At 40.5% G+C, this 26,684-nt stretch overlaps 1 protein-coding gene across 2 annotated transcripts in view; it reads right to left on the minus strand.

Annotated features, from left to right (window-relative positions):
- The window catches only part of usp34 (ubiquitin specific peptidase 34), a 68,655-nt gene continuing 41,971 nt past the window's right edge, over positions 1 to 26,684 (minus strand). For both annotated transcript variants that reach the window (XM_087841439.1, XM_087841437.1), the window contains exons 41-78: positions 26,490 to 26,653; positions 26,340 to 26,405; positions 25,983 to 26,129; positions 23,690 to 23,746; positions 23,389 to 23,466; positions 22,811 to 22,905; positions 22,559 to 22,731; positions 21,095 to 21,245; positions 20,920 to 20,998; positions 20,783 to 20,836; positions 20,599 to 20,694; positions 20,441 to 20,505; positions 20,275 to 20,350; positions 19,790 to 19,837; positions 19,589 to 19,654; positions 19,419 to 19,499; positions 18,718 to 18,803; positions 17,565 to 17,733; positions 17,281 to 17,355; positions 16,931 to 17,082; positions 16,675 to 16,828; positions 16,536 to 16,580; positions 16,211 to 16,315; positions 13,656 to 13,803; positions 11,659 to 11,963; positions 11,206 to 11,535; positions 10,876 to 11,033; positions 10,646 to 10,724; positions 10,225 to 10,351; positions 8,663 to 8,770; positions 6,562 to 6,666; positions 4,190 to 4,314; positions 3,943 to 4,066; positions 3,739 to 3,818; positions 3,469 to 3,609; positions 3,184 to 3,324; positions 2,937 to 3,093; positions 1 to 2,778 (exon numbers count right to left, since the gene is read on the minus strand). In XM_087841439.1, coding sequence (XP_087697565.1) covers positions 2,039 to 2,778; positions 2,937 to 3,093; positions 3,184 to 3,324; positions 3,469 to 3,609; positions 3,739 to 3,818; positions 3,943 to 4,066; positions 4,190 to 4,314; positions 6,562 to 6,666; positions 8,663 to 8,770; positions 10,225 to 10,351; positions 10,646 to 10,724; positions 10,876 to 11,033; positions 11,206 to 11,535; positions 11,659 to 11,963; positions 13,656 to 13,803; positions 16,211 to 16,315; positions 16,536 to 16,580; positions 16,675 to 16,828; positions 16,931 to 17,082; positions 17,281 to 17,355; positions 17,565 to 17,733; positions 18,718 to 18,803; positions 19,419 to 19,499; positions 19,589 to 19,654; positions 19,790 to 19,837; positions 20,275 to 20,350; positions 20,441 to 20,505; positions 20,599 to 20,694; positions 20,783 to 20,836; positions 20,920 to 20,998; positions 21,095 to 21,245; positions 22,559 to 22,731; positions 22,811 to 22,905; positions 23,389 to 23,466; positions 23,690 to 23,746; positions 25,983 to 26,129; positions 26,340 to 26,405; positions 26,490 to 26,653 — 5,150 coding nt within the window. In that variant the 3' untranslated portion in view covers positions 1 to 2,038. The remainder of the gene's footprint in view (positions 2,779 to 2,936; positions 3,094 to 3,183; positions 3,325 to 3,468; positions 3,610 to 3,738; positions 3,819 to 3,942; positions 4,067 to 4,189; positions 4,315 to 6,561; positions 6,667 to 8,662; positions 8,771 to 10,224; positions 10,352 to 10,645; positions 10,725 to 10,875; positions 11,034 to 11,205; positions 11,536 to 11,658; positions 11,964 to 13,655; positions 13,804 to 16,210; positions 16,316 to 16,535; positions 16,581 to 16,674; positions 16,829 to 16,930; positions 17,083 to 17,280; positions 17,356 to 17,564; positions 17,734 to 18,717; positions 18,804 to 19,418; positions 19,500 to 19,588; positions 19,655 to 19,789; positions 19,838 to 20,274; positions 20,351 to 20,440; positions 20,506 to 20,598; positions 20,695 to 20,782; positions 20,837 to 20,919; positions 20,999 to 21,094; positions 21,246 to 22,558; positions 22,732 to 22,810; positions 22,906 to 23,388; positions 23,467 to 23,689; positions 23,747 to 25,982; positions 26,130 to 26,339; positions 26,406 to 26,489; positions 26,654 to 26,684) is intronic.

Here is a 26,684-nt window from a genome sequence, read left to right on the forward strand (position 1 = left end):
AAATTGGTTCATTTCATACACAAAAAATGTACAGAAGTGTTTTAGCAGTTGAACTCTCCAGTTCAATATGTGAAATTGTCATTAAGTCAAATTGGCGATGGAAACATTTAAACATTTTTGCCAGTTAGCAACAATCTGCCGACATCACTTGAAAGAAATACACAGATACACCTGTGTGACTTCCCTTTAATGAATATTAACATGAAGCTTTTTGTTCCGTTTTCCAGCCCAAATCCATTTCGAGTTTCCCTACATCAGTCTACAGTTGCTTATAAGCAGATGTTTAGTTTATTATACTTTTAGATGAGAAGTTCAGGAAAAGATCAACAAAACTTTTTCTCTTAAAACAGATTAGTCGTGAGCTGAGATTACCAGCTTTTTCCCTTTCAGAACAAATGCAGAAATCCTTCGTCATCAGACCATCTACTGGCGCAGTGTAAAAACAAAAACAAAAAAGCCTTTTCTGAGTTTTAGGAGTCAAGATAACTACATACAAAAGTACTTTTGGCTGTTTCCTTGGTTCCCAAAGGATCCCAGCAGATGGATCTGCATGTTTAGTTTGGCACAACCATCCGTTAAATCTGGATTTGGGACCAGCATGAGTGGTACACTAGCAATAGCTGCAGAATTTTATTTTATTTTTTTATCTTTTATGTGCAAGACAAATGTGTTAACTCCTAAACTATGTTAACAATGTACACTATTGACACCGTGATTCTGTAATAACGAAGTATTGATGTGAATAAATAATTATTTTTTTGAAGGCTTTGTACAGTTACGGTGCCAGACTCAAACCCAACTTGCCAATAAAGAAAGCAGTCACAATTTTTTGGGTGGCTTTGTTGCCGTTTTCTATATTATTGTGAATATTTCAAAATCACAATAATCATGAAGAAAACAAACCCAAACCTAACCCCCACTACTGTACGTGCATAATAAACACACAGTTGAGCTTGCCATAGGCCTAGATTCTGAGCACAGCCTGAAGAAATTGACGAGCTACATTTATTTCGGATATGATGCAAAGCAAACAAAGGCAAGAAATCAAACCTCACAGCTCGAGATGAATTTTAGTTCATAATTTTTCATATTAAAACTGTCTTTATTAAGTTAATCTCTAATAAAATAAGAGGAAAACCAGAACACAGCAGAAGCCAAAAAACAAAAAACAACAAAACAAATTGGAATGTACTTCAGTAAAGAAAATAAAAGCTCCAGCTGGTCCAACAGGGGGGCTTTATTTCAACCACAGTCAAATAAAGCACCGCTTTTATATATATATATATATATATATAAAGATATTTTATATATATATATATATATATATATCTATATATTTATATATATTTATGGTTTTCATATACACCTTCAGGCAATGACTAGAGAGGATTCTTTACAGAATCAAGTTTCTTGTGGTTCTCTTCATTTACAGGTAAACTTAGTTTCTGGATAATTAAACCACAGAAAAACTCAAGGCAACTTTTCTTGCCTTGTTCATAAAGTACAAAACTGGCACAGAGGACAACCTTTTTTTTTTTGTTTTTTTTGTTTGTTTGTTTGTTTTTATACACAGTAAAAATGCAATAAAATTAAATTACATACAGAGGAGACAAAAGTTCTGTAAACCTTTCCCCTTTACAGCAAAGCTCAAATAAAATCAGTATAAAACACACCAAAAAAAAAAAAAAAAAGAAACAAAAAACCCACCAAGCCCACTCACCCACCCACCCTTTAAAAAAAATGTGCTGTAGTCTGTACGACTTTTTCTGCTTTTCTTCTTTATTTCTCAAAAGAGATGTTGGCTCTGCGTGGAGTCGCAATCTTATAATGCGAAAAGAGCGGCGGGAGCCGCTGAAGCTGGAGAAAGCGTCCGACTGAACATCGGCAGAAGGCAACAAACAGCAGCACAAAAACAGCAGAAGAAGAAGAAACTTAATGAACAGGAGAAAGTTTGTTTCCTCTGAGCTGAAGTCGTCCATAGCAGAGAAAAAAAAGGGGGGGAGGGAATTCAAGATATGGCGGTGGTCAGTTGATGATGTCATGAAGAGGGCTGGCCTTTAATAGACAGTTTGGTAACAATGGCAATGGTGGCTTCCACTGTCCTGTACAGCATGTCCAGCGTGTCAGGTGGGGGGCCAACGCTCTGGAACATCTGTGAGGAGGAGGAGGAGTGGCTGCCACAGCCATCTGGACCCTCCCCCACCAGCCCTGATGGGAAAGCAGCATCCTCTGAAAGGGGTGGGGCCGGGCTGCTGCTGGTCTTAGAGCTCATCTCCTTCTCTTCCTTCACCTCCTCTGAGCAGGTAGACACGGCCTCATCCCTTCTCCCCTCCCGTTGATCTCCCACCTCGTCGGTCTCCTCGCGTGGCACCACATGTTGCTGCAGCTCGGGCTCCTCCCCCTGGACAAACCCCTCTCCCGTCTCCTGCAGCAGGGAGGAGGAGGAGGAGGAAAACGAGGAGGATGACGACGAAGAGGCCTCCATCTTTTCCTCTTTGGGAGAGGAGTCCAGATTTCTAGAGGAGGTGGGCATGGGGTCAGGAGAGGGCGGGTCCTGCTCAGTGCCTGGGTCGATCAGTGATGAGGAATCTCGTGTTTCCGTGTCTGAGGTGCTTGTGGGTGTTAGCGCCTCCTGTTGGTCAGGCTTTGGATCACTGCAGGGCGGAAGAGTTGAAGAGGAGGTGGAGGCGGCGTAGAGCTGGGCTCCTCCATCTCCGGCTCTGTCGTCATCACCGCTCACCCTCCGCCGCTTCACCGGGGTCGCCCCTTCATCCTCAGCTGACAACAAACACAGACTGTTACTGAAAGGAGCCACTGAGAAAATCACAAAGTTTACTTTGTTGAGTCATACTCCAGATTATTCTGCCTAAATGGTCAACCCAAAGAAATGTGTTCAAGGTTGTGTTTTGGTTTAGTGATTGGATGGCATGTTATACCTTTACATTTGTGGTCTTTGGCCTCCAGCTCTAGAGTGCTGCGTTGCTGGAGACAAGCACGACAGCAACTCAGAAGCTCCTGCAGGGCTGGGAGGAAAGCTGGGTCAATGGCCTGAGAAGGCTGCACAGACAACAGCAACATCAACGCCCTCAGGTCCTGACAAAGAGAAGAGAGATCAAACAATGAGAAAACAGTGGCACAACGTATCAGGAGGACTGTTCTATGAGTGTGTGCATGCATGCATACAGCATTGAGCAGGCTGCTGGTCTTGTTAAGCTCCAGGCGATGAGCTGCCAGTTCAGGCTGCAGACTGCTCCGTTCACTCAGCAGGTTTGTCACCAAAACACCAATGAGGTTGGAGCAGCTGGGACCAGACAAAACCTGGACCTACACATACACACATTTTTATTCTCTATTTAATTACAAATTAAAATGCAACATCATTTGGACAATCAGTACAAACTGGGTACAACCTTGATCAAATGTAGTGACTATTTTGATTCCTACAAGAAAAGCTGAAACTTTTTATACCTTGTGCAAAAAGCAGTTAAGGAAGGTGTAGGCCACGTTGTTGTTCAGAAAGGTCCTCTCGTCCATTAGGATACATTTAATGTACTCGCTGAAGGCTGGGTCTTCACAGAGCAGCTTCACACACGTTTTAGCCATAACAGACTGAAAGAAGAGCGAGATGAGAAGGATTTACCATTGTGCTGCGTCCATATCCAAAGAGCCCGAGTCTATTAACAAGGCCTGACCTTAAAAATGGTTGAAATGAGTGAAATCAGAGGAATGCAGCTGTACCTGTGACTGACAGAGCTCTGTCCACAGTTTGGGGAAAAGCGCAAGATGGAGGGGAAGTCCTTCATACGCTATCAACACACCTGAGAGGGAGGCAGAGCATTAACATGGAAACATCTATGTTTCTGTGCAAATTCATGTGTGCTTGCAGACAATTTACGGTTTGATCAGGATGCTGTAACGAATACTGGAAATACAAATACGTACTAAGCTTGACGAGTGTATCTGTGAATTTCTCACAGTTGATGGCAACGCGACACAGCAAGTGAATGAACTTATGGTAGGACAGGAAATAATCCAGCAGCATTCGATCGTACACCTCATCTTTACCCTGAGATAGACACAAACAAATATTACTACCAACACCAAGCCTCTGCAGGTACTGAAGGTTTTCTGTTGAGGTTTCTTTTATTGCTGACACAAAACGATTTGGAGCAGGAACAGATAACTGCACCTTGCTGCTCTCCACCAGTGAAGGCAGCAGACACATGTTCAGCTCCGGTCTTGGAGGTCGGATGTTGTTTTTGGCTCCCATAAGTTTGAGGTTCTCTCTGCATGGCAGGTAAGGACCAAACGACACTGCAGGGACAATTAAAAGTCAGTGAAAAGGAAGCCAGATTTTTAATTTAATCTGAAAGAGTTTAAGTAAAGATGAACCAGAGATTTTTAAAAGTCAAAAACACTGAAGGTTTTACTTAAGCTTTTATAATCCAAAAGGTTTTTAACTTGAAGAACATCAAACAGTATATTTGTCAAATATGTACTGTTCAAACGGTGGATGATTATTAGAGGTGGGAATCACCATACATCCCACGATATGATATTATTGCATTTTTTAAAAATATTTTGCGATATTCAGATTCTGTACATAAAGGTAAACTTTATCAATATTAATTTTATCTAATATCAAAGTCTCACACTCAGTCTTTCTCTCATTTCAGTTTTATTGTTGACAAACTGAACGGTTTGTATTACAGTCTAGTCCAACTTAACTGAATCAACCATCTGGTACAATTATAGCTATTCTGAACTATGCAGTTTATGAAAACTATGCAGCCCCTTCAGCAACTGAAGAATTTGAAAGTAAATTAAAACAAAATATAATTTTACATTAAATAAAAAAGTTTTAAACTTAATTAAAATAAAACATGTCTTAAATTAAAATAAGTAAACTGTCATGTTTATTGCTGCCAAAAAAAGTTAAACACATTTGGACAGTGAAGGAATGTCAGGATTCTTGCTCAGAAAAAGGATCAACATGCTCTGAAGTCAGAGCACAAAAACTTTTTTGTAACAAAATATCGATTTCTGCTGTCCCTGTGTCGATACATTATTAGCAAACAAAATATCACGATACTACACAGTATCCATTTTTTCCCCCACCCCTAATGATTATCATTAAAAATGGCCCAAGTTTCAAACACTGAGACAAATGTTCATGTAAGTAATCTCTGTTCTACTCTTTGGTTACCGTTTGATGTCACTGTGAGACAACAGGCCTCATATACTGATGTTTACCATTATTGTTTTGTTGTTACCACGGTGCGTATGCTAGTAAATCAAAATTGGAAAAAAGAAAAGAAAATACAGAAAAAGGTTTGGAAACAAAGCTGATATGAAAATGACCAACAGTCAAAAAGAAAAAGAACAGTGGCTGAGAAGAGGTATCAGAACTGTTAGTGACCTATTTGAAGGGGGTGTTTTCATGTCGTATGAGGATATTAAAATAAGTTTTGTTTAGAGGGTAACAGTCATTTCTGGAAATATTTGCAAATAAGAAACTGTTTAAAAGGAGGAGTTAGAATAACGTGAAAGTAACCCGATAGAGAATTTTATGCTACTATCCCCATTTCTGTGCACAGCTGCGAAATGGTATAATATTTGCCCATGGATTAAAAATAATATAATAAGAGCCTGAAAAAAGCATGGGAAAGGGATCTAGGGCGTACAATGGATGAAGGTACATGGGATTCTATATTGTCGAACAATGGATTATACATTAGGGAAGCCAGGGGGAAATTTGTTCAATACAAAATTCTTAACAGATATTATTATACTCCTTCAAGGCTGTATAGAATGGGGATTGGTAGAGATGACTTGTGTTGGAAATGCCAACAAGCCAAAGGTACTCTGATACATGCCCTCTGGGAATGCCCGCTGGTTTTTCCAGTTTGGAACACTGTACTGAATTATTTGCAGGGGTGGACACTTTGTAACCTACCCAGATCACCTAAATTATGTCTACTAGGGGACAAAGGAGAGGTGCCGCAATTAAATAAACACCAGTTTAGAGTGTTAAGTACTGCATTGGTAACATGTGCTCGTGTCATTTTGGAACACTGGAAGGACTCCCATACTCCAACGCTTAAAATGTGGAAAGACAGAATGATTGGGAATGTTGCGTGCGAAAAGATGCTGGGAAAAATACATCATGTGACGGAAGCTGCGCTGGGACAGTGGGACAATTTTTGCACCTACATGTCTACCTGACTTGGACATTTGAGCTTAATACAACACATGTTAAAACCTCACTGTTTTTGTTTTGTTTTGTTTTTTATTTTATTTATTTTTTGGTTTGTTTTTGTTTGTTTGCTTCTTGCTTTTGGTTGCGGCATCTTTGTATTTGCTGTTATAAAATGCAAAATCTAATAAATACTTGAATTATAAAAAAGGAAGAAAAAGAAAAAGAACATTCCAAGGAGAAGCTGTGACATCTAGCAATGAACATGCAAAGCTACTATGTTCTTGGGGATCCATTTTAAGCTATAAAACAAGAATGCAAACCAAAAGAGGACAATCAACATGAATAATGAGGAGAAGACTTACTGGGGATATTGCTGTGGTGGTATGTGCAGTGGTTGTGTTGTAAGAAGGGGACCAGAGTGTGCAGGAAGTCATGTGGACTCAGCAGAACGAGTTCCTTCAGCACATCTGCAACAAGAACATCACGTTACAGTACACTTTCTAAACTTCCAATTATTTCTACATCTGACCCGTTACGTTTTTAGAGAGACGCAGATATGTATGCTGCTAGCCAAATTCTACTCTGTCTCAGCTGGAACAAAGGATTTCTGTTTTCTAGAGTTTGGCTACAATAGTTGCAAAAAATGTACACACAATCACACAGGGTCAAAAGTGTTCATAATATTCAATTCAATTTGATCATTGGTCTTTAAATTGTAAGGCAGAAACCCTTCAAAAGTCAGACAATGCCCTGTGAACAAGCACTTAGTGAAGATTAAGAAGGAGCACAGTAGTCTTTCCTTCCCACACTGAGTTCTTTGGACTTTCCCATTGTTCTGAGCATTGGTGAGTCCAATGAATGCTGTCAAACAAATGTTTCTCATCCTGGCAAAGACAAACTACCAGTTGTAGTCAATCACAATCACTAATGAGATCACAGGACTTGGCTTCATCAAGTTAACACATTGTAGGAACTAGAGATGGCACGATGCCACTTTTTTATGTCCGATACCGATATCATAAATTTGGATATCTGCCGATACCGATATGAATCAGATATAGTGTGTTTTTTATCAATAAAACTGTTTTTTTTATATCTTGCTGCTTTTTGTATAAGTTTATACTCAAGTTTAAATAAATAACAACACTAAAGCTATTCTGTTATACCTGTATGTAAAAAATACACTGCACCCAAAATATTTCATAGTTCAGCAACACTGATCAATCTAATAAACTTAAACCTGCTCCATCCTCCCTATTCTGGTATTTTAAAGAGTACTTAGCAGAAATATTAAGCAACCTAACTAATAGGGTTGCAAACTCCCAGCAAAAAAAAAATAAAAATAGGGAACCACCCTCCTCCTCATGATGCTTAATCAACGTAATCAACTTTCATTCGATGCAGTGTGGAAAAAATGCACAAAAATAAATTATTTTTCAAGAATAATTAAATAGATTCAACATCTTTCTTCAACAGAATTGCAGACTGCACAGATGGTATCTTCCCAAAGGAAAAAGTACTATAGCTTACTAGGGTATATTAGACTTAACAGTTACTATATACAGTAATGGACTTCTATATATTTTACATCAGATTAAAACTTTGGGTGTAAGATTCAGATAATTATTTATTAAAAATTTGACATTTTAAATGAGAATAAGAAAGAAAAGTATGTCTTTGTGCCCCCTTTTCCCTGTTCACGCCCTATCGGCCCCCCTGGCTAAACTTTGCTAGATCCGCCCCTGCACAGTTACCAGCCGTCAGCTGCGTAGAAAAAGATCCTGGTGTAGAAAGTAATAATAAATAAATTCTAACAACAGCTTATCAAGCTTAAACGTGCTGCTGTTGTTCAGCCGCTGGTTTCCTCTTTCTGGTGAGAAGTGAGCCAAAAACTAAGAAGAGAGACAGACTCGCGACAGAAAAGCCGATCAGCTGATCATTAATCAGTTTCACGATTGAAGTAGCAGCAAGAAGAGGCAGTCGCTCCATATATCGGTTGTTAAGCTTAATGTGGGAATGCTTTACAGACATTCAGAGATGAACTTACACACTTGCTTTACTTCTCTCTGGGAAAACTTCCTCGGAGATGAAATGCTGGTTTGGTAGCTAGGCTACAAATACACACAGCTGCTCTATCACGTGACGCATACTGCTGCGACGTGCTACAGTTATGAGCCGAGTTACGCCGTGACGCAAGTTTTGTGAGGTGCTTTTTTTATATTTAATGGATCGGATTACATTTTTTATTTCTCTCCGATATCCGATCCAGTAATTTACGTCAGTATCGGACCGATACCGATACGTAATATTGGATCGGTCCATCTCTAGTAGGAACAGTTCAAATAAATGTTTAAAAGCCCCAAATTACCGCGACATAAATGTCCATAATAAGTGTATATAAACATCTGACCTAACTTAATATACTTGAATGTTAGCTGGTGGGTTATCAAAGGTGAGTGTTACCCAAGCAGGCGTTGCGGAGCTCAGGTGGGCTATAAGAGTTCAGCAGAGTGAGAAGCTTGTGGGCAAAGTCGATCCTCTCCTGCCACTGGATCAGAGCCTGTTTCACATCTGGGTAACAGGAGAGAGAGAAAACAAAAGATCAGCACAGATATGAGAACACACATCTGCAGATATTTTACTCTAACACAACCCTTTGTAACCAATGGAGTTGGTACACTGTACCAGAGCTGCTGCTTGGATGTTCAGAGAGTCAGATTCAGGGACATTTCATGTTCACTGGTTAAAGTTGGTGTGTCATAATTTCTAAACACAAGAAAATTGTCATTTTATAGGAGCTAAAAATACAAAGTGGCTGAAGTTAAAGCTATCCAGAGATCAGCTGTAAGCTAGCAGCCCCGGCATGAGCAAAGGAAGAAAAGACAAAAACAACAAAAAACCAAAGCAGACTATTAAAACGGTGAAGTCTGGTGAAATGATGCAAGTATTTAACATTTGTATTTACTATATGAATCTGTAGCTGTCAAATAAAGGAGGATGTACAGCAACTCATTTTTTTCCAGTATCAGAGCACTTTTGTTTCACTTGTATCTACTTGTTGAGTAGATACTAAAGTCACGGCTCAGTTTTGTTATGAAAACAATATTTCACATTTGCAGCAGTAACTGCCCAAGAAAAGTGCAATCATTGCATCTCCAAATATGTTTTAGGCATTCGTTGTTTTTCTGACATCGTTGTATTATACTCAGTTGTACATAGCATTTGTATTTTATTTTATTCTATTCTATTGTGTACAGTTTATTCTTATCCTATTCCAGTGTTTTTCTAATTTTTGCTATGTAACTTTGCACTGTCCACTTTCTGCTTTAACAAAACAAATTTCCCACCAATAAAGGTTATCTCATCTCATCTTCCCTAAGGTCACATTTTTTGCACATTCATTTACTTCATGCCAAACAGATCAACTCTTCTGGAGTGTAATGCTGTCCTGGGGTTGAATGTCTTCGCATGATGCATATGAGGTTTGTCAAGATCAAACACTCAGTGGTCATCTCCTTTTTAATGCCAAAAATCAAAGTAGTGATCGCATCATCCAACTAACCACACCTCTTTATGAACAACACAGCAACTGCACAATGAATTAGTAACTATTAATAAGACTAAAAAACTACCGGATCCAAAGTGACACTCCTGTACGAGTCAGTGTAGCTCACTGCTGCACCATTTCAAATCTGGCAAAAATAACCACAAACAGCTTCTAGCTTTGCATACGTACCATCAAGTGAAAACTGGAATTCACCTGCAGAGCCTAACTTTTTGTTAACATGTTGCATTAACTACAGTTTCATTTTACTTTTACAGCGCCACATCACAACAGCAGTGGCCTCAAGGGCCTCGATATTGTAAAGATCCTGGAATTATAGAGAAAACGCCCAACAATCACATAACGTTCTTTGAGCAAGCACCTGGTGCCAGTGGGACGGACAAACTATTAGTTTCAACTGTTTAACCTGTGTTACTATTACATGTGTTCGCCCTGTTACACAGTAGGGGACGGTGCACACCTTTGCGCTGCAGGTACGGCCTGGTGGCTTTGAGGACAGAAAGAAAGATGGAGAGCAGCTCCACCAAGTCTCCAGTGACGTGGCATGCTGTCGCCTCATGGTACATCATGTGCAGAGTGTTGAAGGACTGCAGGGAACAAACAAACAGTACATATTAGATTTGGAAGGGTTAAAAAAATGTAGTAAACAATGAAATGCAAATTTTATTTTCATGTACATATACATATTTTAAATACACTTGTAGTATACTATATTTAATTTGATCTTTTTACATCCAGATTTTAATGATTCCCTGTTTTAAATATAATGCCAAAAAAGGCAGATGATGCATGAAAATTAATTGGATTATGGCAACATAGAAAGATGAGACGATAGCTTAATTAAGAATTATTTTTGTAATATTTAGGAGACCTGATTGTACCTCAGTCATTAGGATAAGTCCTCTGTTGAAGACTACCAACAGTCGGTCCTCATCATTCTCCAGCAGAACTCTGAAGGCACTGAGAGGAACAGCACAGAGAAAGTAAAGTCAGTAAACTTTCCAAACTCTGATACAAAATGAACAACAGTTTCTGTGACAAACATCTTCACCAGGTTACAAAAACAAGCTTCACAAGACCTTCAGTGATAAAAGTGTGTGTGTGTTCTTACCTGATAAGTGTGGTCCAACAGGAGCGCCCATCCAGACAGCGGAGGTAGCAGCTAATAGTGGTCTTCTTAAATTGTTTAATGTCCTCCACTTCTTCTTCCCTCATCTCAGCTCGCTGCGCCACAAACAGCTGCATCAAATTGAACAGTTCCTCCACTGCCTGCAGGGAGAAGCACATCAGATGATTTTCACATTATCACAAATAAACATAACCAAGGCAAAATCTTTAACAATTAAAGACTTCCTTTATGTTTTGCTTTTAGGTGGGGAATTTTCAAAGTGCTATGGACAATAAAGTCACATCACTGCTAGAAGTCTGACTGTCCTCTCACCCCTGGATACTGGCTGGCATGTGGAGTCAAGTTCTTGAAGGCCCATTGGATGTTTTGGTGTGATGCTAGTTGGCGGGTGAAAGCAGTCGACTGCTCGCAGCACATGCGCAGGATGCCGTAGTAGGCAGGGAGCATGCCGCGGTTGAATAGCACCACCTCCTGGTCATCGTGGTCAGCCAAGATATAGTTGAAGGCAATGTTTTTGGTCACCACAGGGTTCTGCACCACTAGCCGGACGTTCTCCGGACAATCCACACAAACGTTGTACCAGAAGGACAGCAGTGCCTGCTTATTGTGGTTGGTTGCAATGGCGGGCTCTGACAGTTTCGGCTGAAAACATGAAAGAAAAACAAAAAAGTTCTAAATTCTGCACGTAAGACTCGGGCACGCACACTGAAGTGTACAATTGGTAAAACTCTTTAAAAATATCTTCACAGTCAAAGAAAGATGTACCTGGAAGAGGTTCCAGAGGTCCATGAAGTAGCCAGAGAACATGAGTTTCTCCGTCTTGGAGATGAGGCAGTAAGTCATGAAGCTGAAATACTGCACCAGTTTGGTAGTACCATGAACACTGGCATCCACATACAGCTTGGCACGTCCCAGAAGCCCTAGCAATAGGTTGTAGACCTGGTGGAGAACCACGGTGGTGTCGGGGGACAGTGGGAGCTCACGGGTCGGCAGGTGGAGGGAGCGTGTGGAGCGGAACATCTGTCGAAAGGAGTTGCTGGGGATGAGGGAGACCAGGAGGTATGCAGCAGCTAGAGGGAGAAGAGAGATTCAATTGCTATCATAAACAAAGGACTACTGTCGCTGCAGTGGTACCTCATGTTAATTTAAACATGTTTTTAAAGGTGGTCTTTTCATTATTGACAGAATGCTCTGCTCTTATTAAACAGGCTTGAGTTTTTTTGGACTTGCTATTGACACCCTTTTCTCAACGAGAAGTCTGGGCTCGGGAGAGTCCGAGTGCCCTGGAGGGACTTTCCTTGCCGGATACACGATGGACGGGTGGCAGAACTGGAGAGTCATGTGCCTGGCGGGACTGTCGATCGAGGACGCTGAAGATATCTACCTATTCGGAACCATGATAACAGGGTTCTTGCTGATCGGAGCTGGCTTGGCCCTGACTTATCGGAGAATTGAAAGAGCGGAACCGGCTGTTCAAACCCCCCCCCCAAGACTGCCCGCTGGAATCGAAGCGGGCTGATAATGACTGTGTGATGACTATTCTCCCCATCCCATGCAAGGCCACCTGGATTGGCTGGAGGACTGTTTACTTAGCCTGATAGGGCGAAGGACACTGTCTCAGCTGAACTATGGACACGCACACACATACACTTACACTGATAAGCACGCACTCATCCCCCTCCCTTTCCAAACGCCTTCGATGCTTGTTTCCTGCGAGGGAACACGGCGGGTCTGTGTGCCACGCTGGAATGGTAGCGCTGTGCAGGGCGGCTGCTGTGTTCGCTTCGTATTACTCCTCACCCCCCACCCAATCCTGTGGCTTGTCATGTCTTTCACAAAGTTGTGCTGTGGACATTTGTGTGTTTTTTTGTGGAGAGGAGTTTTTTTGTTTCCTGTTCTCGTGCTGTCCTACCATGGAAGCACAGCATGAGTAGAGGTCTCTTTTTTTCCTTCTTGTACTTTCCCGATGTTGTGTACATTCAGTGTTTACTTCTGTAACGCTACCGATCTCCGACTTGTATCCCCATGTAATGTCTGTGTTATGTGTATAAGGTCGGGGGGGGGTCCCATTCCACTGCAGGGCAACCTACATGTGGCGAATAAAGCTTTGATTGATTGATTGATTGATTGATTGAATGGTCTCATAGTTTGCAGATATTTTTTATGGTCATCTCAGACATCGCTCTGGTAGTCAATACAGAAGCCCAATCAGAAGAAATTTAGCTTACAGGGAGCTAAAAACGCTCATTTTGCCAATGGATGAACTTAGTGCTGCAGCAACAGCCACTGTAAGACTAATGAGGAAATGTGAATCATGCAAATCTCTTTGAATAAGCTTCTTTAAAATCAGGGAAACCAGCAGTCTATGAACAGATTTATTTTGAAATTTATTTAACCATCATATTTAATCTTGAGATTCTTTTCTGTGAGAGCCCTGGCTATTTTACGAAGCAGGTTACACTATTAATAAAGTTCTATTTACATTAACAATAAAGGAAGAATGTATATCTATACAGTCAAAGTAAAAATTAGGTTGTGTACACTAAAGGGCTGTTTAGTTTAATAATTAGCATTTTTTTTTAAAAACTTAACGTTATATTTGTTTTGACTTCTAAAGTTCTCAGTTTTCAGAATTTAATCCACCTTAAACACTGGCACAATGTATTTTCATTTGTAGTTGGTTTAACTCCCTGTTGAGTGTTTGTTAAAAAACAAAACAAAACATGAAACTAAATACAATGAGACAATGCAGAGGCCCTTACAGGTGCGGACTCGGGGATAGTTGTGTGCCAGCAGGAAGCGTTCGACCCAGTTCTCCATGTTCTGCAGCACCCAGCTGTGGGCCAGTTTGTTCCTGGGAGTCTGCACAGCCAGCCAGTCCAGACATTGGGATGGATTGTACTCAATCACCTGACAGGAGGCACACAGATGAGACAGCATATATTTAATAAAGACTTTATGAGCAGTATATTCATTTTAAAATGGCAATCCTAAATACTGACCTAATTTTTTCTGTTTGGTTTTATTGACTTTTGATCCTGCATATGGTGCAAGTTTACTTTATTGATAAATAAGATGTAAACCAGTTGCAACTACATGTATGGATCTCATTCCATTCATCCATCTTTCACCACTTATCTAGGGCTGGGTCACAAGGGCAGTAGCCCAAGCAAAGAAACCCAGAAGCCCGTGTACAAAGTCACATCCTCCAGCTCATCCAGGGGAACGCTCTCCAGGACGCCCTGGGCCTACACCTCAGGACCTTATCCTGGTAGGACATGCCCAAACCACCTCACCTGGGTCCTTTCAATGTGGAAAAATTGTAACTCTATTCTGAGTGCCTTGCAAATGACTGAATTTCTCACCCCTCCTTGAGGGAAAACACAGCCACTCTTTGGAGAGAATTAATTTCTGCTGCTTGTATCTGCAATCTCATTCATTTGGTCGTTATACAACACTCATGACCATACGTGGGGGTGGGGACATAGATCAGCCGATAAATCGTCAGTCAGTCAATCTCCTGCTATACTCTACTCTCACTCGTGAACCAGAAACACTTAAATTCCTCTACTTAGTGCAGCAACTTGTCCCTGAGCCAGAGTGGGCATTCCACCCATATCCAGCTGAGAACCATTGCTTCAATCTGCTATGAAACGCTTGGTGCAAGGTGGAAGCCACAACCTGATGAAGCCAACAGAACCACGTCATCTGCAAAAAGCAGAGATGCGATTCCGCCATCTGGCTACGCCCAGAAATTAGGAGCAAAGGGCAGCCCGAGCAAAATCCCACACCCACTGAAAAGTACGAGTTATTGCCAGTAATGCAGACCAAGCTCTCGCTGCACTCGTACAGGGATCTAATAGCTCCTAAATATGAGCCAGACACCCACTATTCTTGAAGGACAGAATCACCTGAGGGACGAGGTTCAAGTCTACAAAGCACGTGTAAACTGGAAGAGCAAACTCCCACATGACCCAGGTACATCTTCCTTTGACTGTATTTGACAGGATAAAGAGTTGGTCCAGCGTTCCATGTCCATACATCCATGCATGGAATTATGGTTAAAAAAACCAAATCACTAAAATAGTTATTTGGGGTTATAACAAAGCCAGAAACAGAAATTTTCTAAGCAACCTTAAATGTTGAAATGAACGTTGGAAGCAACTATTGAACTATAAACAAAGGAAACCATATTTTTATGCAGTATAGTTTTGTCCAGTCTAAAAGGATCAAATTTTGGCACAGCACCAAAATTATAACTACCGTAATTGTCGGGCTATAAGCCGCTACTTTTTGCACAAGCTTTGAACCCTGCGGCTTTTAGTCAGGTGCGGCTTTTCTAAGGATTGTCCATGATTTTTGTGATATCGTAAGAGGATTTGTTTTGTTTGTTCCGCTGTTGTACGGCACTACGTTGCCTGGCGGAAGGGCATGTGATCAGACACACAGTATCGGGGTTCAAGAGTGGTATGTTGGTCACATGTCCGTCTGCCAGGCAACATAGTGCCGTACGAAGTAGCGCGAAAAACAAAGTTCAAAGTAGCGCTACGCGTTCAGCGGGAGGCGTGGATGACGAACGGCGATAAACTTGCTAAAAGCAAGTTATGCTCAACTCCACCGGTGGAATCTGACAGCGTGGAAAAGTGTGAAAACATCCACGATCACCAACGGATTTCGAAGGGCTGGACTGCTGCCATGGCCCTTCAGAGGGTGTTCGACTCTGACAACGAGGATTTCTTTGGTTTTGAAAGTGACAACGAAGGAGAGAAGAGTGGATGACGTAGCCATCCTGAGCCTGTTCGTTTCCGACACTGGAGAAGAGGACTTTGGTGGTTTTAGTGCGCAGGAAGAAGAGAAAGATGGTGAATGACTGACTTTTCTTCTTGTTAAAGCCGTGTCACTGCACCTGAGCCTAAAAGGTAGGCCGAATCTATTTTTCTGGTGTGCTGTAGGTTATATTTATGTTGTTGTGTCTCCAAACAGCCATCTCTTTCCTGACAATTCCCTTTGTGCATATTCTCTTACATATGATAAGTCAACATTGAAACACCTGCAGCTTTTAGTCAGGTGCGGCTAATGTATGTACAAAACAGGATTTTCCCCTGATTTTAGCTTGTGCGGCTAATATTCAGGTGCGCTTTGTAGTCCGGGAAATACGGTAATATTATTTCTAGTAAATGACATTTGATCAACTTTTTGAAGACCTGTATTTAACAAAACCCAGAGACGTTTTCTTTTGATAATGATAACTACATATTACATTAATATTTTCCATTTGTTTAGATCTAATAAAAGGATTTAGTGTGTCAGTGTTTACCTCCCAGATCCTTTGGAGAATGTAGGAAGCAAAGGAAGGCATCCCCGGAGGTCCACCCGCAAACTCCATCAACATTGTTAGCAGCTTGAAGAAAGGATTGGCAGCCTAACAGAATTTAAGGGGGGGGGTCATGAAAAATCATCTTTGTATCACTACACCATATTTTAAAATTGTTTATTAAGCGTTATTTCAAAGGCAAGTTAACAAACGTGAATAGATAGAAGTTCAGTTTCTATCTATTCAAACAAAATGAGCAAGGGCTAGATTTGATTGGTTTTTCAAATAAAGGTGATTCTAAGCCCAGTTTCATTTCTGTGATGCTCACCTCAGGAGTCAGCTTTGCAATTGAGGTGAAGAGCATCGACACAATCTGCAGAGAGAAGCATTCAACATGAGAAAATTAAAATGGATGCAATGGTGGCAGTCATTGCAACGTTTACTCAGTCCATTTCCTACAAACATACATGTTCAGCCAGCCGGTTGTTATAGCGACAGAGGCTAAATATGAGGTTACAGGTCTGCCTGATGTTGATGCCATCTCTGATGTGCTGGAAGAGGAAAGGGAAGCCCTTCCCTCCCGTCAGCGCTGCCATGTCGCTCTGGGACAGAGTCAGATGTCTGGACAGAGAGGAGAACGCAGTGGCTGCTTGAATGCTTAATTCTAATGAGAATGAATTGTACATGTAAACAGAAAAATACATGCATGTTGTATACTCGCACCTCTCAGAGCGAGACTGCTCCACCAGCAGAGCAATGAGTGCGATCATCTTCTCCAAAGCTGCAGGACGATATTTTTCTTCAGCCAGAGACAAGATGTCTTCTTCCTCGTCCTCCTCCTCTCCTTCCTCCTCTGACAGCACCTCTACCTGAGGCTGAGAAGGACGTTGGTTAGGTCCTTCCTATACTTAGGTCATGTCTTCTAAACACAATATAACTACAGGCTGGGTGTTACTTCATTTAAAAAAGACAAATAATATTACAAAGAAACTGAGAACCATTCAGATTAAATCTCTCTTTGATAATATTTCTGTAAATAAATGAGTTTAAATATAAGCAGTGTGTAAGCTTACATTCTCAGGGCCTTTTGTTCCCATGTAGAAATGCACCATGATAGAAATGGCTTGTAGTGACAACAAGAACTGACTCTGTGGACACAAAACACAAAAAATATTAATCGTTTTTAACAAGAAAGGGGAAAAATAACCAAACCACATTTATGAAACTAAAAAAGGACTCAAAATCATGCTGTGTCAACTGTTAGCTGAGAGAAAGACCCAAAGAAAAAGCAAAATAGTTTCAGGTTTAATTTTTTTTTTTCACACTAAGTGATTTCAGGCTGCAAAACTCAATTTACCTCCTCCTCGCCCATCTTGGCAAACTCGTACAGAAAAGCGAAGTACTCAGTCAGGTGTTTGCTGTGAGGCTTGACGCCGTGCTCCATGATAGAGAGGAGGGTCTTAACAAAGCGAGTGACACAGGACCGGCTGCCGATATCCTCCACTGGTCCATCCATGTCGTCAGAGCTGAACAGACACAGGAGCAGAGGTATCTAATGACACATCTAAACTCTTTAGTTCATGTGGAGCCACAAGTTTTTTTCTCAGAGTCTAGTGTGGCACAGACACTGAGTGACACAAAGCTCCTGCTTGGATCTGTGTGGCCATCTGATTTCACAGACACAACACTGTGTTTGTGCTGCACGCCTTGCATGGCAAAAATGTACCACAATGTACCACATTTACCACATAAGCAATAAAGATAGCAGGGATGAACTGTAAAATTCTGGGCCAGTGTTTTAAGTAACAGTTTGGTCGATTTTTTTCCTCATTTTTGTTTTATTCGATCTTTATCCCAGTAGGAAAAGAAATATAAATAAAATAAACAAAACGATACAATCTTAAAGGCTTTCGGTTCCTTCCGAAAAGCGAGAAGAGGTTTTTGAACGACATCTAACACTATGTCAACCTATTATACAGGGAGGCACTAGTCCCTCCTGACATGGGTGTCACTTAGCCAGCCTGTAAGGCATAATTTAGCCATTTAAATCAGCTGTGTTGGATCAAGGACACATCTAAAACCTGCAGGACACCGGCCTTTGAGGCCCAGAGTTCCCCCACCCCTGCTGTAACGTCTGGCGTAATGGCATTTAAGCTTCTGATGAAGTCACGCAGGAGGCAGTCTCATAGTGAGACACGAAATAAAGAACTATCGTGTATATTCAGTACCGATGCACGAATCAACATAGGAGCGCACTTGCCAAATGCAGTCATCCAATTGGTCAGATCTATTTATTTGGATAATAATAATAATAATAATTCGTCTAGTGAATTTACATGAACAGCTACAATAAGAATGAATTAGTTGAAAAATATTTTTAATGCACAAAATATTTGCACAGACTTTACATGTTCGGTGTGAAAAGGCCTTAATGGAAGACTTTGAGACTCCTAATCTTGGAGAAAATGTTTCGATCAGGGAAACCTGTCCCACAATAATGAGTGACATACCCATCCTCCATGCCAGGCTGCAGGTAGAGATGAGCATGAACTGGCCGCAACCTCTGGATAACGTGAATACACAACCTCTGGAACATCTGGAAGACAACAAATTAAAACAAGAAAATTTTAATTTAAAAGTCGATTTAAAGACAAACTTTCACTGACAATAAGTTCAGAATGACGTAAACAGAGTTACAATATAGCTATAAACATCGAAAAATAAAATATAGGTGCTTTTGAGTCATTTTGGTAAAGTATTGTCTCCTCCACCTCAATCAAACCCTTTTCTTAGAATCACCCCCATCTGCCTGTGTCTTCGTTCACTACATAAATGAACCTTCTGTTTTTTTCCTCTTTAACTCCTGCCTGGGATCCAATATATCCACTGTCCCATATGCGCACATGTCTAAACATTCTCAGTCTTGCCTGTCTAATTTTCTAATCTTCCACTACTTCGAGCTCTGCCTGTCTTTTAGGTCAGAGCCACCTTCTCCAAACCATACAGACTAGTAACCTCATATTTAGCCTAGCATCTTGTAAACCTTCCCTTTCACTCTTGCTGCTACCCTTCTGTCGTGCAACATCATTTTCTCCCCTTTAGCTACACAATAAGCATTTTTGAGCACATTACTCCAGTTTCAGTATTGTGAATGTTGTTGTTTTTTGAGGTTTGTTTTGTGTACAGTGATGTTTTATGACTTGTCCCTGACCTGTCTGACAATCTGATTGGGACACTTTATTAGGATCTGCATCGGCCACCAGTTGTCATCAGCCATCCGGTCTAAAAACCACTGAAACAGAAAAATAATGATCAAAGTTTATTCACAGTATCCATTTACTTTGCTGTAATCACCAGAATAAAAAGGTTTAAAACTCAAACCTCGCAGGCGGCCTGGCTGTTGTTGAACTGTTTGGTCAGCAGTTCAATCCACTGCAGCATGGTGGGCTGGAGGTAGCAGAGCAGAAAGGATTAACATAGTCTATCAGTAACTTCCTTCCTCCTCCCCTTTCTTTCCACTTATCTTTACAAATTAACAACACTCAGAAAATGATAACAGTAATCAGGATGAGTGTGCATTACCTTCTCCTTGGAGTGAATGAAAGTCTCAAGGACAAAGGATGTGCTGAGCTGCAAATGAAAGGGGAAAAAACAACAGTAGAAAAGCAAGTTTTAGTTAAACTAATTAGCATTGCAAATCTGTGACATCATGCAGCATGGTATAAATGTTTTTAGAAAATGCGGTGAGTTAGAAAATAGATTAAAATAACATCTTTCTGAGTAAAAGATGCAGAAACTTTTACCCACTTTCATTTTCTAGATCTAGGGCTTCAGCCAGCTGTTATTCTAGTGTGTTTTATCCAAAACCCAAAGTAGCTAGTTTTCTTATTTTAAGAGAGAACTGTTCCATTTTTTAGTACTTTTGTAGTAGAAAAGTAAAAACAAAAAAGTCTTTTTATTTTAAAAACTATTTCGCACAATTACAGTTTATACATTTTCTCAAAAATCCAGGTTTCAAGTCAATAAAAGCCAGAAAATAATAGCTAAATGCTTGTATTACTTCTCACCTTGGCAGTCATGAGGGAGACAGCTTTGGGGTCTGGCAGGGTGCTGGGGATGCTGCTGCAGAGCTGCCACATGAAGCTGAAACAATGACAAGTCGTGCCATTGAGTGAGTAGTGATCAACAAGGCCAATAAGATGTGACCAAAAATACAAACTGATTCATGCTCACCCAAAGTAGGTGTGTTCAAATATGTTTTTATCCTGCAGAAACTGCATGTTGTCGTGCCAAATCCACTGAAAGAGAGAGTTGGGCATTTAAATGGGGGATTTAACAGGAGTAATGCACAGAGATCTGCTATGTTTAAAACAAAAAAGCACAGTCAGTACCTCAAGTAGATCAGGAGAGACATCAAAACTAAAGTCCTTCCCATTGTCGTCCTCCGGTTCCACTCTCTTGTAGAAGAGCATGTAGGCACTGTGTGTCTGCAAGTTTGATTATCATTTCATTGTTACCTCCTGGATCAAACACAGAGGATAAAAACTACAAAAATGGACCAGAAATTCTCCTCACCTTCTCAAAGGAGAAGTCCATAAACTTGTCAGTGACAGAGTCGTAGGTTTTAGTCTAAAAGATAAATAAAGTAGGTGAAATTAGAGATTACACGTGGAATTAAGTGGTAGTATTTATCTTGCAACTCTCGCTCATACCGTCATCTCTCCACCAAAGCACTCAGAGGCCAGCTGAGCTGAGTCAAAGGGTTTTACCTCTGCATCATTGAAAAGGTACCTGGAGGACAAGATAAACAAACCTTTGAGATGGTGACGTCCTATGACAGTCACTCACTTTTTGGTTATTAAAACTTTAATCTGCATCATCCATCACCATTTATTGTTCTTGTAGGCATGGGGGTTGACAATGTCCCGGATGAAGCTGTAGTAATGGCCGCCATCTGCTGTGCCCGTGTGCACAGTAACGCCAATGAGGTCATACTCATAGCTCTCTGTGACCTTTGCTTCACCCTCCTCTCGAAAACCTGAAGGCAACACTTCAAGAGTCAATTACAATCATCAATACACAACAGGGCTCTAGACTAACTTTTTGCCATGGGCGTACCGGTACGCCTAACTTTTTAAAGTTAGGCGTACCGGCACAAAAGTTAGGCGCACACAAATTTTATAATAATTTATATAATATAATATGTTTTTCTGGATACACTGTGCTTTTTCAGCATTCAAAGATTGATGACACCGTGTCAGAGCACTGGCTATGAATTTCAGAAGGATCAGGCCTTAACTTAACAGAAAAGTTAGCAATAGTTCTTTTCCTATTACAGCTGTCGTGCCTAGGCTGCTCACTAGGGCTGGGTATCATCACTAATTTCTATAATCCATTCGATTCCGGTTTTCAAAGTCCCGATTCGATTCAACTTAGCCTCAGACAGTCAGAAATATTATAATTCTGATCATTTATCAGTTCTGACTTCATCAGAATTGTGAACATCACAGCAGATGCCTTTGTGTGAAAGTAACTGAGAATAAAACACAGAAAAACATGAAGGAGATTTTCCTGGTCTGGCTTTTTATAGCAGATAACCTTAAAAATATTCTACAATGTTCTGCATATAAAGTTTAAATTTCTTCAGTATTGAACAACAGAAAAAATAGGCTTTCTTGTCCGAGGTCATTTAAGTGAAAAAAAGAAAAAGACAGCAGCCGACAGCGCTGTAAACAACGGTAGACTGGTGGGTAATAAGCGAATGAATAATACAGAAAACAGATTGGAGACGGGAAACTGTTCTTGAAGCACAGAGAGAGATAGAGAGAGAGCTAGCCGTGCATGAAGTGTGATTTTAATAGTCGTGGAAGCAAAACAGCAAAATTCATGACAACATTGATCAAATGTGAAGCGCAGTTTGCTGCTTCTTTTGCTGCTGGCTCGGTGAATTTTAGTTGCAGCTCAGAATCAGCGCAAAAAGATGTAATCACAGCGCGGACGCATCAGAATCGCTAAGCTCCGACAGCGTGTCCGTCTACGGGCCGTCGGGTGAGAAAGCTGAGAAAGACAAAGTTGATTCTGATGCGTTGGGTCTGTTCTGTGTTTACGTCTTTGTGTGGAATCCGTGTACCTGCTCTCATTTGCTGTTTTGTCTGTTGTTGACCACAGGGAAGGTTGCAGATTTTTTTTTTTTTTTTTTTTTTGCTACCCGAACAGTTGGTCGCACAGGTGCAACCAATTTTTTTTTTTTTTTAGTCACACCACTGAAAAATTTGGTCGCATTTGCGACCAAATTGGTTGCACTCTAGAGCCCTGCACAATAAATGTCCGACTGGGTGAACAGAAACTAACCCTCTTTGCGCTCCCCTTTGCCCATGAGGAAATCCTCAGTGTAAGGCGTCATGTCGAGGCGCAGGGGGAAGGAGAAGTGGGTGTTGACCTTCTCCTTCATCATGGTCACCATGTTAAAGGTGTATCTCATTGTGTTGAAGCTCAGGATGCGAGGCAGTTTCTTAAAGCAGGCCCTGTGTAAAGAGACACAGTGAGACACGGTGAGACACTGTGTTGAGAGAGGGGCATCATTTTTTTCAGGATCGTTCTAACCTTTTCTCTGCGCGGACCTTCTTCCCACACTGTGAGCAGGTGTACATGTTGTCACCCTCCAGAGTGTCTTTGATGGTCACTTCATCCAGAGACTCCTGAGGAAAGATAACAAAGCACAAATACATCAAAGAAGGAAAAGTCTGCAGTGCATTTTGGTTTAGAGAACAAAAGACAAAAGTTTGTGTTTTCTCTCTTAGTTGGCGAAAGATGCATGTGACATCACTCCTTGTTGAGCAATGGCCTTTTTCTAAAATGCTCATCTTGAGGGTTTAACTCTCATCATTTTGGATCTGAATATGAAACTGATGAAAGCTGAACCATACTGCATCGGTAAATGGTAGCAACACTGCTTTATTCTTCTTTTTTTATTTTAATGAGTATCATTTACATACAAGATTTCTGTATATAAAAAAACAAAACAAACCAAAAAAAGTAATTTAAACTTAAACATTTATGCTGGCAAAGAAAAAAGACATGGACTGCACTTTTCAGAACCGTTGTGGTTTGTGCAGGAGTGTTTATGTGGCAGAGGTTGATCTCTGCTGAAGCTGTAAGAATCACAGGTGAGTTTCACTCACATAGATGTTCTTCATGTCTGCCACCTGACATCTGACCGTGTAGAACTCCTCTGCAGTCTGACTGACATGGTCACAGTCCTGTGGGAGACAGAACAGTGAGAAAAAACAATGGCAGAAAATGTACCTCCCGCTGAGTCTGTGGAACCCTTAACTCATCTACTGTAACCTTTGTAGTTTTAAAAATAACTACATTTTGTGTGAGGTATTAAAATAAACACGAAGTTCAGTTGTGCTTGTTGTTCTCAAAACAGTTTTCCTTCAATTTAATATTCCTCCTTTCAAAATCAATTCCCGCACTCACCAGAGACACCACATTGTTGGTGATGACGCCTCCAAACAGAGTCTTCACTGTGTTTTTCTGTGAACGTAGATAATTAAGATACATTAGCTCAGTAGTTCCCAAACTTTTTTCGCTGGGCCCCCCTTTGTTTTACAGAAAAATGTTTGCGCCCCCCCCCCCTCACACACGCACGCACAAACACATCCTCCAACCACACACACACATATTTTGCTCAATTGCAGTTTATTTCACACCTCAAACATTTAGTAAACAATTAAGCAAATACAAGTAATCTGCAGGTAGTAAGAAAATAAACTACTAACTCTTTTACGCTAAATCCGCACCTACACGGGTATTTTTGAAAACGCAGCTGTTTCGTCCACACGTAAACGGCGTTTCGAATCACCGAAAACTGAAATTTTTTAAAACTCATTTTTTGCGTTTACGTGTGGACGAGGAATACAGAGTTTTTCACGCAACGTCAAAGGTATGTGCCTTTTTTCACGTCAGCTGTGCGCCACGTTATTGCTTACATGAGATGAATTGCAGAATGGCAGATAGTCAGATTAACAGTATTTTGTCTCTATCTTCAGGTTTTACAGGCTTACATATAAACACGCAGTTACTGTCCCTCTATTTACAAAGGCAGAGGCGTCACGGTGTGATTATTTTACGTGTAGTTGTTTTTTTCCTGTGTAATAAATTGAAGCGCCTTGAGGCGACTTTTGTTGTGATTTGGCGCTATATAAATAAAATTGAATTGAATTAATAATATTCAACATTGCTATCAATACATTTTTCAAAAAATGCCTCTCTGTGCAAAATGGGTTTAAAAACATTAACTGAGGGATACCGTTTGTCTGTGATTTAGTCAGGGGGAACAAATCGTGGCAGGATCAGCCTGATATTATTTGTATCCCGCTGTAACTTTACTGTATAAAGAGCAAACATCTCCAAAATGTCAGGAGTAGTTAGTCATTACAACAAGTGTTTGTGAACTACAAATCAAGACTGTGGGATCCTGTTTGTCCGTGATTTAAACAGCCCAGCGCTGCTCCCGACGCAGGGGAGACCTACCTCGGCACTTGTGCAGGTGAAACCAAAGGGAAGATTTGCTTCACCATATTTTCTAGTCTTTGGCTTAGAATGAAGTTGGTTTGGAAACACATTCAGCGATGCTTCATCTCCTGCTTTGCGTTTGTGTGGGTGCCCCGTGCCAGCAGTGTCCAAGGGTTGGTTTTTGCTTTTTTTTCCCTTTTCATGCCGCGCCCCCCCTGCAATGGCTCTGCGCCCCCCCCTCGGGGGCAGGCCCCACACTTTGGGAAGGTCTGCTCTAGCTTATTGATCATTTTTAACATGTACTATGATGCCTGAACTATTACTCATGCTCTTAAAATTATCTTTAATATTGCATAATATTTTTGTGGTCATCATTTGTATAATAACAACATCTTATTTGAATATGTATTTTTTATACAAACAATCTACTTCTTAACATGTATAGTGCTATAGAGAGATTATTGTGATTTTCTGAATGGCAGAGATGAACACTAAAGGTTTTATGAAGATCAGTGATAAGTGGCACCTGCTCTAATCTGGAAATTAGTGTTTGAATCCTTTAAAGCATTAAATATATAATTTCAGTTCAGTTCACTTTTATTTCAAACATTTCAAAATATCATTCCATTATTTGTTTGAAAAGGAGTAGGCAGAAGTATTTACTTATTTGTCCCTACCCTCTCAAGTTTTACTTCATTTAATTTATTTAATTTTCTTTTAGTCTTAAATTAAACAAACAACATATGAAACAAAAGTAAAGCAAAACAAAAAATACATAAATCAAAATCAAGAAATTAGCAAGCCCACCACAGTATAGTTTCTTTCATATGAAAAATACAGAATGTGTATATTTGCAGATACACAAGTTATGGAAAAACAAACAAACCAAAACAAAAAACCCCAAAAAAGAACCACAACACCATTACGAGCAACATTACCGTCCTGGGTTAACCCCGTTTTCTTCATTCTTATACTTATTTAAAATTAGGTTTTTATATTTTACTTTAAACTGGTTTATGTTTTTACTGTCTTTTATTTCTTCTGTTAGACTGTTCCATAATTTAACTCCTGCAATTGAGATAGACATCGTTCTTAAAGTTGTTCTAGTACTTTGTATTTTTAAATTCCATTTCTCTCTGAAGTTATACCCACCTTCTCTTTCTATGAACAATTTACAGATTTCTTTTGGAAGCAAAAGAAATCAAAAGAAATCATCATTATTTGTGTATAATGATGTGTATGTGAAGATGCTCACCAGCTCCTGGGACATCTCTTCTATCTTGGTGATGAGGTCGGTGAAGAACTCTGTCATGTCTTTCTGCTCGCCGGTGTTTAGAGGCTGTTTGTCCATCGTGTAGGTTTTACAAAATGGCCGGGGGTTGTATGCTTTTCTCTCACTCTCCTGAAAACAGATTAACACAGATAATCCATCTCACCAAACCTTCTGATTTTGCTGTCTGTGGTGCTCAGAAAAAAAAGTCCAATCGTCCTGATCTTCAGAAACTGAACGGCTGTTAAAAGTTACTCTACTAGTGACTGTAGTTTTAAACAAATACGACAGACAGAAGGGAAGGACTAAAAGGATAGCAGAGGTAATAAAATCAAAACTCACCATGAGATATGTGAACATCTTCTGCAGCTCCAGCAGTGTTGTCTTGTGTTTGATATCTTCAGCGTACTGCACGCAAACACAGAGGGTGAGGACCTGTGTGCCATTTGAATTTTAATGACGTTCTTGTAACATAATCTTTCAGATACTGACCTTGGCAGTGAAGACAGCCTGGCGGGCCTCAGGGATCATATAGAGCTGCTGGATGGTAGAGGCCAGGTAGCATGTTGCTCCCAGGTTGGTCAGACCCACGAAGCGGCACTCAGCCCGGACGTCGTCATGGGGCCAGTAGTCCCACTTGTATGGAGCATGAGAGCCTAGAAGCCAAATATTAAAAGAAAGTTTGAG

The sequence above is a fragment of the Neolamprologus brichardi genome, chromosome 6 (assembly GCF_056152115.1).
Source record: "Neolamprologus brichardi isolate AB-2024 chromosome 6, ASM5615211v1, whole genome shotgun sequence".
Lineage (NCBI taxonomy): Eukaryota > Metazoa > Chordata > Actinopteri > Cichliformes > Cichlidae > Neolamprologus > Neolamprologus brichardi.